At 42.6% G+C, this 12,475-nt stretch overlaps 1 protein-coding gene and 1 pseudogene across 1 annotated transcript; both read left to right on the forward strand.

Annotated features, from left to right (window-relative positions):
• Positions 1–1,349: 1,349 nt before the first annotated feature.
• On the forward strand, positions 1,350–7,593 carry LOC102704156 (aldehyde dehydrogenase family 2 member B7, mitochondrial-like). Its single transcript, XM_006656808.3, has 11 exons — positions 1,350–1,588; positions 3,761–3,898; positions 4,349–4,491; positions 4,577–4,730; positions 4,854–5,083; positions 5,803–5,892; positions 6,026–6,199; positions 6,289–6,426; positions 6,634–6,771; positions 6,869–6,930; positions 7,064–7,593. The coding sequence occupies exons 1-11, from the start codon at positions 1,480–1,482 to the stop codon at positions 7,335–7,337; spliced, it is 1,650 nt and encodes a 549-aa protein (XP_006656871.2). The 5' UTR covers positions 1,350–1,479; the 3' UTR covers positions 7,338–7,593.
• A 2,169-nt stretch (positions 7,594–9,762) lies between these two features.
• Positions 9,763–11,289, forward strand: LOC107304339 (annotated as a pseudogene).
• The last annotated feature ends 1,186 nt before the right edge of the window (positions 11,290–12,475 follow it).

The following is a 12,475-nucleotide window of genomic DNA, read 5'->3' on the forward strand; positions in this document are numbered from 1 at the left end:
AAAATTTTTATAATAGATAAAAATATTAGTGCTTAGAATGCTAAAAGTTTCGGAGTGTTTTTGGCATATATTAAAGTGTGTTTTTAACCTTTCATACAAATATTTATTTTTTGGAACTCATATTAGTCTATTGTTAAAGATGTTCTAAGGGCTACTTTAAAACACATGATTCTTAAAACACAGGAATATAAAAAAAAGGATTATAGTGTCCTATCAACTCAAATTCTATATATTGGAGAAACACATAAAAACTACATGATAACAGTTTGGATAGAGCATAAAAAACACGTGAATTATAGTAGACAGTTTTTTTCCAAAAGATTAAACCTCATGCCGAAAATTCTCCAAAATTTGTATAGTTTAAGGCATTCCTAAAGAATTTGGAACATACATTCCTTCGTTTGAAAGGGTCATATAAGAAAACTTTCGGTAGAAATCTACTCTTCCAAAATTCCTTTTGTTCCGATGATGTCTTAAATAAAGGGTGTACACGTGCACGTGTAGAGACTTTACTCAAAGTGGCAAAACCAACCCGCGGGACATTTTATCAATCTTAATCTTAGATTTAACATTTAACCGATGTATCTATGATACGTGGGTCATGAACCCAAATGTCATAAACAAATAAAGTGACAAATATATAATTATGACAATGCAGCAGTGACAAAAAAAATAAAGAAGTGATAAATATATAATCATGACAGTGTAGCAGTGAAAAATCTATATTTCTATAAAAAGGAGTAGTGACGGTTGAAAAATCTATATTTCTATAAAAAGGAGTAGTGACGGTGACAGTCAATCTGACACCCCCACCTACCCTCACTACAGTTTTTATAATTTAGCTCTCAAATTTCTTGATAGTAAAAACCAGTTAAATTTAGATTAATATAAATTCAAATTAAGATGACTATTTTATATAAAAAAGTTCGATAACGCATCATTGGTGACTATTGCATATAAGAAAATTTAATAACACATAGTATAATCTGACATTTTAAACAGGGACGGTATCAGGCGTGGGGCAGCTTGGGCTGCAGCCCCACACCTGGCCAAGAAAATTACATTGAAAAATTACTAATTTTGAGTTAAAATTTAATCAAAAGATTTATATTTTATTTTTAAACCCTAGATTTATTAAATTTCTGTTCCGTCAGAGACGGTAAATGCCCAAACCAGCTCGCGCAGAAGATCCCTGCCCTCCCAAGCCTTTCCAGCAGAAAAGAGAGAGAGAGAAGATTTCCACAAAAAATCCTCACCCCGCTTGCAGGTGGGCCCCGCACCCAATCATGAATCCGATCTCCCAATGCCAAGGCGAAGGCCTACCTATTAAGGACGACCGGCTATCCAGGCCAATCCTCCATTACTGCCCACCTCTCACCTCCACTCCACTCTCCCTCTCTCTCCCAAGAACGGCCCTGCTGCTGCGCAGAGTGAGCTGCTGCGGTTGAATTCGGCGCAATAACTCGATCGTCATCAATCATGGCTGCCGCTACCGCTGCGAGGAGGGCTCTCCTCTCTCGCTGCCTGCTGTCATCCAGGCCCGCGCCCGCCGCCGCGTCATCTGTCCCCTCCGCGCTCCGCAGGGCAGGTAAAAATGGAGTATTCATTGATGGGGGGAAGCTGCTGTTGCTGCTCCCCCCCCTCCCCCCACCCTGTACCCCGTACCGCCGTTAATTCCTCCGCCGTACTGGGAGATCTCCCGTGGTACAGTACAGCCTTGGTTGGTTGGTTGGTAGGTATGCGTGGTCAAGTTCATGCGTTTTGTTGGGATTGCTATTTTACTTCTCGAGAGAATTAACAGAAGGCTCATGTGTTGCTTGTGTGTATGTGTGTGTGTCTTGGGGGATTATTGGTTTTCTTTTTTCCTGAGTTCTTGGTGGGCTCTTGGAATGATCTGTGTGGGGGGAAAGGTGCCAACTTTGTTGGAAAATTGGAATGATCTCGTGAGGAAAAGGTGTTATCGCTTTTGTTTGGATGCCTCCGTTGTAGGGCGGCTTTTGTTTGTCTCTTCTTTGGGGGTGGGTTTTGGATCTGGAGTTTTTGGCCTGGCCAGACCTTGTTTTACAGGGTGTGCTTGTTGTCAGTAGTGCTACTGTTTATAATTAATTGGTTCATGGCAAGTTTAATAATTGAGCCAATAAATAAGATTATCTGTTGCTGTATGGATGATTGCTGATGGCAAGATTCAGTTGTGTAGAACTCTACCATGGTCATATGAAAAAAAAATGGTGTTGATGTAGTAGCTTATAGTGTTTCTTGAATTGGAGATTTGGAGTAGTTCTTTTCTTACAAATTTGGTCTTGTAATGTTCATGTCTAGAGACATTAGGTTGTGTGTGTCCTCATCTATTGGAAAAATCCATCCTGGCGTTTTATGCAACGTTGCTGTCCTCCACTGCTTTCTGTGTACCTCCTTGTCAGCTAATCTGGTTGTTGTGAGAAATCCCTGCCTTATCCTGATCCCTACGCCTGAAAATGTGAGCTTTCTCGGATTTTTTCCGTCACCTGTGAGCCATAGCATGAGCAGCAGATTGGACTTTTCCCTTACGTGTCTGATGATATTTTCTCTCCTTGACATGATAGGATACCCGTTTTTCCTCCAGTCCTTATCAGTACCTTGGAAAATCTTCGATTTTGGTTTTGTGCCATTCTTGTTTGCTAATTTCGCCATGGATACAGTGAAACCAATGCGAATTACATCACCTACAATTCAAAAATAATATTTTAATCAGAAATTACTGATATGTTTACTAGTTGCCGGGCAGCACTGTAACACTTTCTGAACATTATTTAGTGGTCGAGCAGTCAAAAAGAAAGGGACAGGTTGTTATCCGCACTACAATGAGGCGATAATTCACAATTTTAATCCCATATGTTTTCGGTATCCTTGAGTCCGGTCAAGAGTCAAGTTATGAATGAATTGGTAACCTGGACCTTTCCGCATGAAATGTACTCACTAGAATTATGGAAATATGAAAAAAGAGCAGTACTGGTCTGGTTCGCCCTTCTTTGCTTTCATCCATCTTTTCGCTTTTGCTTATGCTCGTAAGCAAAAATTTAAATTTTCAACCTTAAATTTGGAGTTGATTTTATGATTTTTTCACTGTAGATTATTTTCCAGCCTGGGTTTTTATATCGTTAAGAATACGCATATCAAATTTTTATTCACAATTTTTTTTAGTTTGTAAATATACCATTTAGCATTTTTTATAAAAAGCCAAACAACACCTCTTGTTTTTTCACATTATTTTGTTGCACCTAAGGCCTTGTTTAGTTCTAAAATTTTTTTTCAAAAATATCACATCAAATTTTTACACATTTAAATGGAGCATTAAATATAGATAAAGTAAAAAATTAATTGCACAGTTATGTGAGAAATCTCAAGACAAATCTTTTGAGCCTAACTAGTACATGATTAGCCATAAGTGCTACAATAACCAACATGGGCTAATGACGGCTTAATTATGCGGAGCTATGAAATTCGTTTTTTTCATTCGTATACGAGAATTCCTTTCGACATCCGGTTAAATGTTCGATGTGACCTTTTCACCAAAAATTTTTGCCATCTAAACATGGCCTAAATTTCATATTGTTTCCCCTGAATCTAACTTTTTGCATGCGTTGGTCACCTGTCCATGAGAGGGCATTTACTGCCCATTCAGACTTCATTGAATACTTGGTTCATAGGAAATGGATTTACTACTGTACTGCTCCGTACTACAGTACTATTTCTGACTACCATGCAATTTTTCTGCTTGCAGATGGGGCGCGAGGATTGTTGCCGGCAATCCTTCAGAGGTTCAGCACTGCAGCAGCTGCAGAGGAGCCCATTTCACCTCCATTCCAAGTGCAAGACAAACAGCTCCTCATTGGTGGCAAATTCGTTGATTCAGCATCTGGTACACTGCTTCAGATCAGCCTTCCCTTGTCTTTTTCAAATGAAACTACTTCAACTCAATTACTCCATCCTAAAATGCAAATATTTCTAGAGTTGGGCATAGGTATTAACAAAGTAGATAGAAATGATTGAAGAAATGTTATGATTGGTTGAGAAAATAATGCAGGTGGAGAAATTAAATGGAGAGTAGTTGTGATTGGTTGGGACAAGTGGGTTGATTAAAACATAGCTGCATTTTGGGACAAAGGTGGAGTGGTAGAAATAGCTTCAACTTAGGACAGAGGGAGTTGTAATGAGGCTAGATTCATAAGGCTGGTTTGGTGGGCTTCAGCTGCTATATGAACATTGAATACAATTGGCCCATGAATTGAGAAAACTAACTTGTTTTGAATTTCCTTTTGTGGTGATAAGTTGAGCTCATAATTCAAATTGTGCATTGCAATTTCATCAGGCAAAACTTTTTCAACTCTGGACCCTCGTACTGGGGAGGTGATTGCCCATGTGTCTGAAGGTGATGCGGAGGACATTAACCGTGCAGTTTCTGCGGCCCGCAAGGCATTTGATGAAGGGCCATGGCCAAGGATGACTGCCTATGTAAATACTTTGAGTTGCTAGTTGGTACTGTTGTATTGTTCCTAAGTCATGCTAATAGAAATATGGAATTTATTTACTTCTGCAGGAGAGATCCCGGATTCTGTTGCGGTTTGCTGATTTGATAGAGAAGCACAATGATGAGCTCGCTGCATTGGAGACATGGGACAATGGCAAGCCGTATGCGCAAGCTGCCAACATTGAAGTGCCAATGGTTGCCCGGCTGATGCGGTACTATGCTGGTGAGTGAGTTTCTTTTGACATCAACAAACAGGTTCAACATGGTCCCTGTGTAGATGCCTATGTAAATTGTTCCATTTGTGCTTAAACATTATCTTAAAAAAATTGTCCTGAAATGTTTGCAGGTTGGGCTGACAAGATCCATGGGCTCGTTGTGCCTGCTGATGGCCCGCACCATGTACAGGTGCTGCATGAGCCCATTGGTGTTGCAGGTCAGATCATCCCATGGAACTTTCCACTTCTGATGTTTGCCTGGAAAGTTGGCCCTGCTTTGGCGTGTGGAAATACTGTTGTGCTCAAGACAGCTGAGCAAACTCCTCTGTCTGCTCTATATATTTCTAAGCTGTTGCATGAGGTTGGTGCAGCGATTTTTTTAACCATATAGTTGGTGCAGTGATCATTTCGTAATATTTATTCAACGAAAGAAATCAATTTTAGTTGCTCAATGTTTTTCTGAAATTGATTAATTGCCCATGTTATTTGGACACTCATTGGGGTTACTGATAATGGCCTGTTTGTTGGCTTGTGCAGAGTTGGTATTGCAAAATATAATAATTGAGAGAAACACCCATCGGTCTTTCACTTGGCACCACAAGTTGGTGGGCTAGCTAGCCTGGGTTCGATAACTCACCCAGCTTAATAAATTTTGATATGAGAGCCCTTTGTCTCATATCCAATATTTTTTTTAAAAAAATATTATAATTGGTTCTATAGCAACCTTTTTGAGGTGTATTTCACAGAAGTTGTTCCCCATCAGTCTAGGGATTAAAAGGCAACTCCCAAGCGAACTCTTCCCAGCAGTAGAAATAACCCATTCTATTTATTATTATCCTCTTGTGAATACCCAAGAGACCTAGGGTCATCAAACTGTACAAGTGTCAATGAATTGATTTGTTGTCTAGTCCATGTCAGTTGCCAATGCAACCATTAGTTCCGACTTGCTTCAGTGCAACGAAATCTTTCACCAAGTCTGACTAGCTCAAACATTATTTATATTTTCTAGTCAGCAGTGAACAATGTTTTCTGTCAGCTACATATATCATTGAATCGGAACTGATCATCGTACATGACTAGGCTGGACTCCCGGATGGTGTTATTAATGTGGTATCTGGATTTGGTCCTACTGCTGGTGCTGCTCTTGCTAGTCACATGGATGTCGATAAGGTGAACTTGTGCTTTCTTGTGATTCCTGTATTTTACAGATAAATACCAGAAAAACTCTGCAATATTTACATGCACAGTACTCAAAATTTTAAATTCAACTGTATTCTAAAATATTACTTTGATTTCAATAAAGATTGCATTCACTGGATCGACCGATACCGGCAAAATTGTTCTTGAGTTGGCTGCAAGGAGCAACCTTAAGTCAGTGACACTGGAGCTAGGAGGCAAGTCTCCTTTTATCATCATGGACGATGCTGATGTTGACCATGCTGTTGAGCTTGCGCATTTTGCACTGTTCTTTAACCAGGTACCAATTGATAATTATGTCAAAGAAGGCACCATGATTGTGATCATTAGTTTCAAATGTCTAAATGATTTTCTTTACTCAATTTCAAGGGACAATGTTGCTGTGCTGGATCTCGCACATTTGTTCATGAGCGTATTTATGATGAGTTCGTGGAGAAGGCCAAAGCTCGTGCCATGAAGCGTGTAGTTGGTGACCCATTCAAGAATGGTGTTGAACAGGGCCCCCAGGTACATACTGTCTACTAGTCAACCTTCACACACTTGTCACTCCTTCAGTTAGCAATCAATGGCACATGGGTTGCCATGTCTTGATGCGATATTACCATGCAGGCTTCACATTACCTTCACTTAGCATTCATATTTTCGATCGTTCATGCAAAACATATACAGGTTTTGGGCTGATCATAACCTTCAATTTTTGTTTATCCTCTTTAGATCGACGACGACCAATTCAATAAGATCTTGCGCTACATTAAGTATGGTGTTGAAAGTGGAGCCAACCTTGTTACTGGTGGTGATAGATTAGGTGACAAAGGGTACTACATCCAGCCAACAATTTTCTCAGATGTCAAGGTGATCCTTGGAAACATCAAAGAATTGATGCATTTGCACATTCTTCATCTCCTTTTGTTGCCGCATCTGCTTAACATTCATTGTATACATGCTTTAGGATAACATGAAGATTGCTCAAGAAGAGATATTTGGACCTGTTCAATCAATTCTGAAGTTCAAGTGAGTAAACACTCTCCTTCACATGTATCTTGCCCCCAAATTCTGAAAACATTAACCAATCATCAAGAACATAACCAAAATTCTACAAGTACATTAGTGAGGGATCATGACACAATTTACGCCATGCTGACAGCGATCTGAACGAGGTGATCAAGAGGGCAAATGCGAGCCAGTATGGACTGGCAGCTGGAGTCTTCACCAACAACCTGAACACGGCCAACACCCTGACCCGGGCTCTCAGGGTCGGAACCGTGTGGGTGAACTGCTTCGACGTCTTTGACGCCGCGATCCCGTTCGGCGGGTACAAGCAGAGCGGCATCGGGAGGGAGAAGGGCATCGACAGCCTCAAGAACTACCTGCAGGTCAAGGCCGTTGTCACGCCACTCAAGAACGCCGCATGGTTGTAAACGTAGATATAGACATAATGATACTTTCGACAAAAGCGAAAATGGCGGCGATTGGCGAGAAGAAGAAGAAGATGATGATGATGAAGAAGAAGAAGAGTGGCTGAAATAAGATTGTCCTAGCATGGGGCTGGCATTGTCTCTAATAAACCCTGTGGTTGGTGTTCATGTTATGTGGTAAGTTGAGACTGATGGAGAGTATATTGTAGAAGCAGAGCTGTTCATTATGAAAAAAAATATATATCGCTTGTTGGGATAATACTCCAGTTCGTGCTTCTCTCTCACAATTTTCTGAAAATGGCCGCTAAGATGCTGCTACGTACTGCCTCTTGGGACAAACGTAGCGTTGGGCCATGAAAGCGGCAGTACGGCTTTTCAGCGAATTCTACTGTGGTTTTGCAGCTCAACCAAGAAGCATGTGGGGTACACAATGAATGTCACAATGCTCTCGAGTGGCCATGGCAATATGGCATGTGAACAATGCATAGTTAATTGCTATAAATTCATCGTAGCCACTGGGTATCAAGTAATACTGGGTCCCTTCTTATTTCGATGCCATGTACTGGATACCCTTGTATCAAGTTGGTTACCTACAGGTATTACTTTGGTACTTAAATGTACAACTACCAGTGATATCCTGTACCTAATTGGTACCTACATGTACAGCTACCAATGATATCCTATATCTAAGTAACAAGTCTATTTGTGAGTATCCAAACCGGTATCTATATGTATTAGGTATTTGGTGTGTAGATACCAAGCTAATACCTATTGTTTCATGCATAATTTATTGGTATTAGCTATCAGGCATGATATCTGGTGTCAGATAGATACCAAAGTAGATACAACTTGTTTCAGGCATGATTCGTTGGTATTGGGTACCAAGCTTGATACCAATCCTTCATACCAACAATAGTCAAGAAGAGGCAGAAGAGGAGGCAAACTAAGCGTAAAGATGCCACAACCACCTTCTCGTGCTCATCCGTTCCGTGTGGGTTCATCGGATCATTGTTCTCAAGTGTCCAACTCGTCAATAGCACCTTAGCCCTACTATGAATGGAGGAGTCAAATAGATAGTGAGTGGCTGGAACAAAGCGAGGAGTATGGAGAGAGAGATGAGAACGGAAGAGAGGACGGGGGAGAGAGACAAAAGACATTAGGAGGAGGAAGAGCGGCGCTCGAGAGAGAAGTAAGGAGGAAACCGATCAAAATGGTTGTCCTGTCCTTGGATGAAATTCGATCACGTACTAATTCCATTCAAACAATGGGTGGTTTTGCCGGTTTAAAATTGTTCATGTTGAATTTATGTTCTTAAACTAATTGAAATTAGCCAATTGTAAGTGAAACTTGGTCACACTCTAGCTTGGCTCAGTACATCTTTAAAAAAATCACAAGAAAAATAAATTTTAAATTCAAGAGATAATGTACAAGCAAATGAATTTAAAGTTTGAACGTCATATGTATATGTATCTACATCCTAGATGAAAATTTTAATTTCCATGATCGAATTGATGATTTCAAAATTTATATTAATATGAAAATTTCAAAAGTTTCAGAATCTGAACTGTATCTGATTTCATTTCACCTAACCATAATTTGATATTTAAAACATACGTTGTTTATTTTGAAAAATATAAATTTTTTTTGATGCATTTCAATTTATGTGGTTAATTACTATCATTTTAGGAATTTTCAAACAAAAATAATATCGGAGTCATGAATGTGCATGTAGGCCTGCTCTAATAGCCCGTAGAAATTGAAGTTGCAGTTTTATTGCACCCAGAATATCTGGATTTCTGCTTATTTCCGAACGGAAATTATGGGTATTAATGTTTACTAATTTTAGGAGTTAAATATAATTATCAGTATATAAAACAAATAGAAGTTCAATGGCTAGGATTCATCGTTAGCTCTCAACCTCTCACCATCACATAGGTAAGAAAGAACACTTTGTTATTCTTGAGAAGATATCATGAGATATCACTAGATAACAGAATATACTAGATACCAGAATATACTAAATTTTATATAGAAAACAACCTTTTTAAGGATGGTAAAATTGTTCGGTAAGAAAAAGTACGTTAATTGGGCTTTTAGGAAAAAAATAAGTACTCCACTTCTCGACACTTAGGGCTCGTTCGAAGGAGGGGGTGCGGAGGAGTATAATCAGTGCACGTAAACCAGAAAGACTATTAGCATATGATTAATTAAGTATTAGCTATTAAAAACTTGAAAAATGGAGTACTATGATTTTTTTACTATAACTTTCGTATAAACTTTTTTTGCAAAAATTATACTGTTTAGTATTTAGTAGTTCGGAAAACGTGTGCGTGGAAAAAGAGGAGGAAGTTGAACTTTAACAGTGTGTCTGGAACGAGCCCTTATATTGCGACCTAGAGAGAGAGAAGAGTGAAGACGGACACAAACACCTCGCTCACTCCAGTTCGATCGGCGATGGCAGCTGATTCGCCGCCGCCGGTGCTCCGTCACGTGGCCATGCTGCCGTTCATGGCGAAGGGCCACGCCATACCGCTCCTCCACCTCGCCCGGCTGCTCCTCGGCCGCGGCCTCGCGTCGAAGGTCACCTTCTTCACCACCCCGCGCGACGCGCCCTTCACCCGCGCCAGCCTCGCCGGAGCCGCCGGAGCTGCCGTCGTCGTCGAGCTCCCGTTCCCCACCGACGGCGGCGAGCCGCCAGAGCACGGAGGACCTGTCCTCCCCGTCGGACTTCGGCGACCTTGTCGCCGCGTCCGCCGCGCTGCGGCCGGCGTTCGCGGCCGCGCTCGCGCGGCTCGACCCGAGGCCCGACGTGCTCGTCCACGACGGCTTCCTCGCGTGGGCCGAGCGCGCCGCCGCCGACGCCTTCGCCGGCGGCGTGCCGCGGCTCGTCTCCTACGGCATGAGCGCCCTCGCCATCTACGTCCCCCATGCGGTCACGGTGCACAAGCCGCCGTCCGAGGCGTTCACGGTCGACGGCTTGCCGGGGCTCCGGCTCACACGAGCCGACCTGGGCCCGCCGTTCGACGAGCCGAGCCGGCCGGGCCGCTCTGGGACTTCGTGTGCGAGACCAACGCGAGCACGCAATCCAGCAAGGGCATCGTCGTCAACTCCTTCGTCGAGCTCGAGCCGCTCTGCGTCGCCGCCTGGAGCCGGCTCTCCTCCATCAAGCTGTGGCCGGTCGGTCCGCTGTGCCTCGCGTCCGCTGAACCGGGCCGGAATGTGGACCGGGATGACGTGTCAGAGTGGCTCGACTCGCGGCTCGCCATGGACCGGCCGGTTCTGTACGTCGCGTTTGGGTCACAGGCCGAGTTGAGCCGGATACAGCTGGAGGAGATAGCGGTTGGGTTGGACCGGTCCGGCCTGGATTTCCTGTGGGTGGTTCGATCCAAGTGGTTCAATGGTGAGGACCGGTTCGACGACCGGTTCGGAGAGAAGGGAAAGGTAGTCCAAGGTTTCATTGATCAGGTTGGGGTTCTAAGCCATAAGTCTATATAGGGTTTTTTCAGCCACTGTGGATGGAATTTGGTGTTGGAGAGCATCTTTTTGGGCGTGTCCATACTCGCATTTCCAATTGCAGCTGAGCAGAAGCTAACGCAAAATTTGTGGTTGATGTGTTAAAAGTTGGTCTTAGGGTTTGGCCAAAAAAAATAGAAGATGGCGTAGAAAACAAATTGGTTGCAAGTGAAGAAGTGCAAATGATGGCAAGGGAGTTGGTCTTTGGTGAGGAAGGAAAACGAGCATATACTAGAGTAGGTGAACTTGTAACGTCTTCTAGAGATGCCATGGAAATTGGTAGATCCTCATATAAAAACCTAGAACTGATGGTCCATGAAATTAGTGAGTTGAGTGTAACTTGGACTAATAGTGTGTAACACTATGGTTATTGTTGTTGGGTATTTTGTGAGTTTAATCGGTGTCCAAGCTTGATTTCACTCGTAATAACTGAGATGGTATGAAAAACACCTTTTTCTAATTGTGACATTGAATCTTGGCATCTACATGTTTATCACTTGAAAAGAAGTCATCTTTCCATCCCTTCCACTCAGCACACGCAGCATGTTCAAACACTCCTTTTTAAATAATTCATAACCACGACAAGATTCAAATTTTATCTTTAATCCATCATTCAAGCATTAGTCTTATAAATCTAACCCGTACGTTAATGTGATTTTTTCAAGGAAAAATTTTTGCGAAATTATTTTTAAAAGTTTCGTTCTTCGTTCATCGAGTTGGAGCTTCTAAACTCTCTTTTTCTTTTATCTTTTCGTCTGTCACCGTCTACTCAAATATCTACCACCAAATTTAATTTCTTTCATAATTATTCGACATCAAACCATCGCCACCAAAATTTCTAACCATACCACTTCCACTCAAAATAGTCCGAATCCAATCTCGCTCGAATCGCTGTTTTATTTATTCATCCAATCAAATCCATCCAGCCAGCTATCTATCCAACTCTAGCACACAGTCTCTCTCTCCGTGTGTTCTTTCTGGTGTGCGGCACTGCGTCACTGCCTTGCTAAGGCAGTAGCCACGCAGCAGCTCCGTCACCACGCGTCGTTGTTGGACGCACACCTTGCCACTGAAGTAACCAGCGACCGACTCAAAGCCGAGCCAGGCTTCGCCATCCCCTCACCACCGCCTCTGCTCTCTCTCAAATCTTCCTCTCTGCCTCCTCTCTCTCGCTACTGCCACCCTGAGAAGAGAAGCCCTAGATAAGCCAGCAATTCCTCCCTCTCCTTCTTTTACCAGCCCTCCTCCTTTGCTAAGAAGGAAAGAAAGCTCCTGAGCTCTTCTCTCTCCAGTTCTTCACGCCACCATTGGGGTTGTCACATACTTCGCCATCTCCGGCCAACTCGTGCAGCCTCCTCGCGCCACCAGCATCTCTCAGCAATAGGTAAACCTCCTCTAAAGTTTCCCCTTCCTCCCAGTGACCGTGGCAAGCAGCCTTCGAGCTCTCACTTGCTGCCATGGCTGCCACTGTGGTCAGTCCAGCCAGCACCATTTCTCTTTCAAAAAAGCTACAAAAATGGAACCCCCTTGACCTAGAACACATGATGCTTCCTCGTTCTAATCGATTCCATCACCGGAGCTGCCACTTTTATACCCAAGGTAACCGAAGCTCTAGATCTGGAACTTGC

Source organism: Oryza brachyantha, chromosome 6 (assembly GCF_000231095.2).
Source record: "Oryza brachyantha chromosome 6, ObraRS2, whole genome shotgun sequence".
In the NCBI taxonomy this organism is placed as follows: domain Eukaryota; kingdom Viridiplantae; phylum Streptophyta; class Magnoliopsida; order Poales; family Poaceae; genus Oryza; species Oryza brachyantha.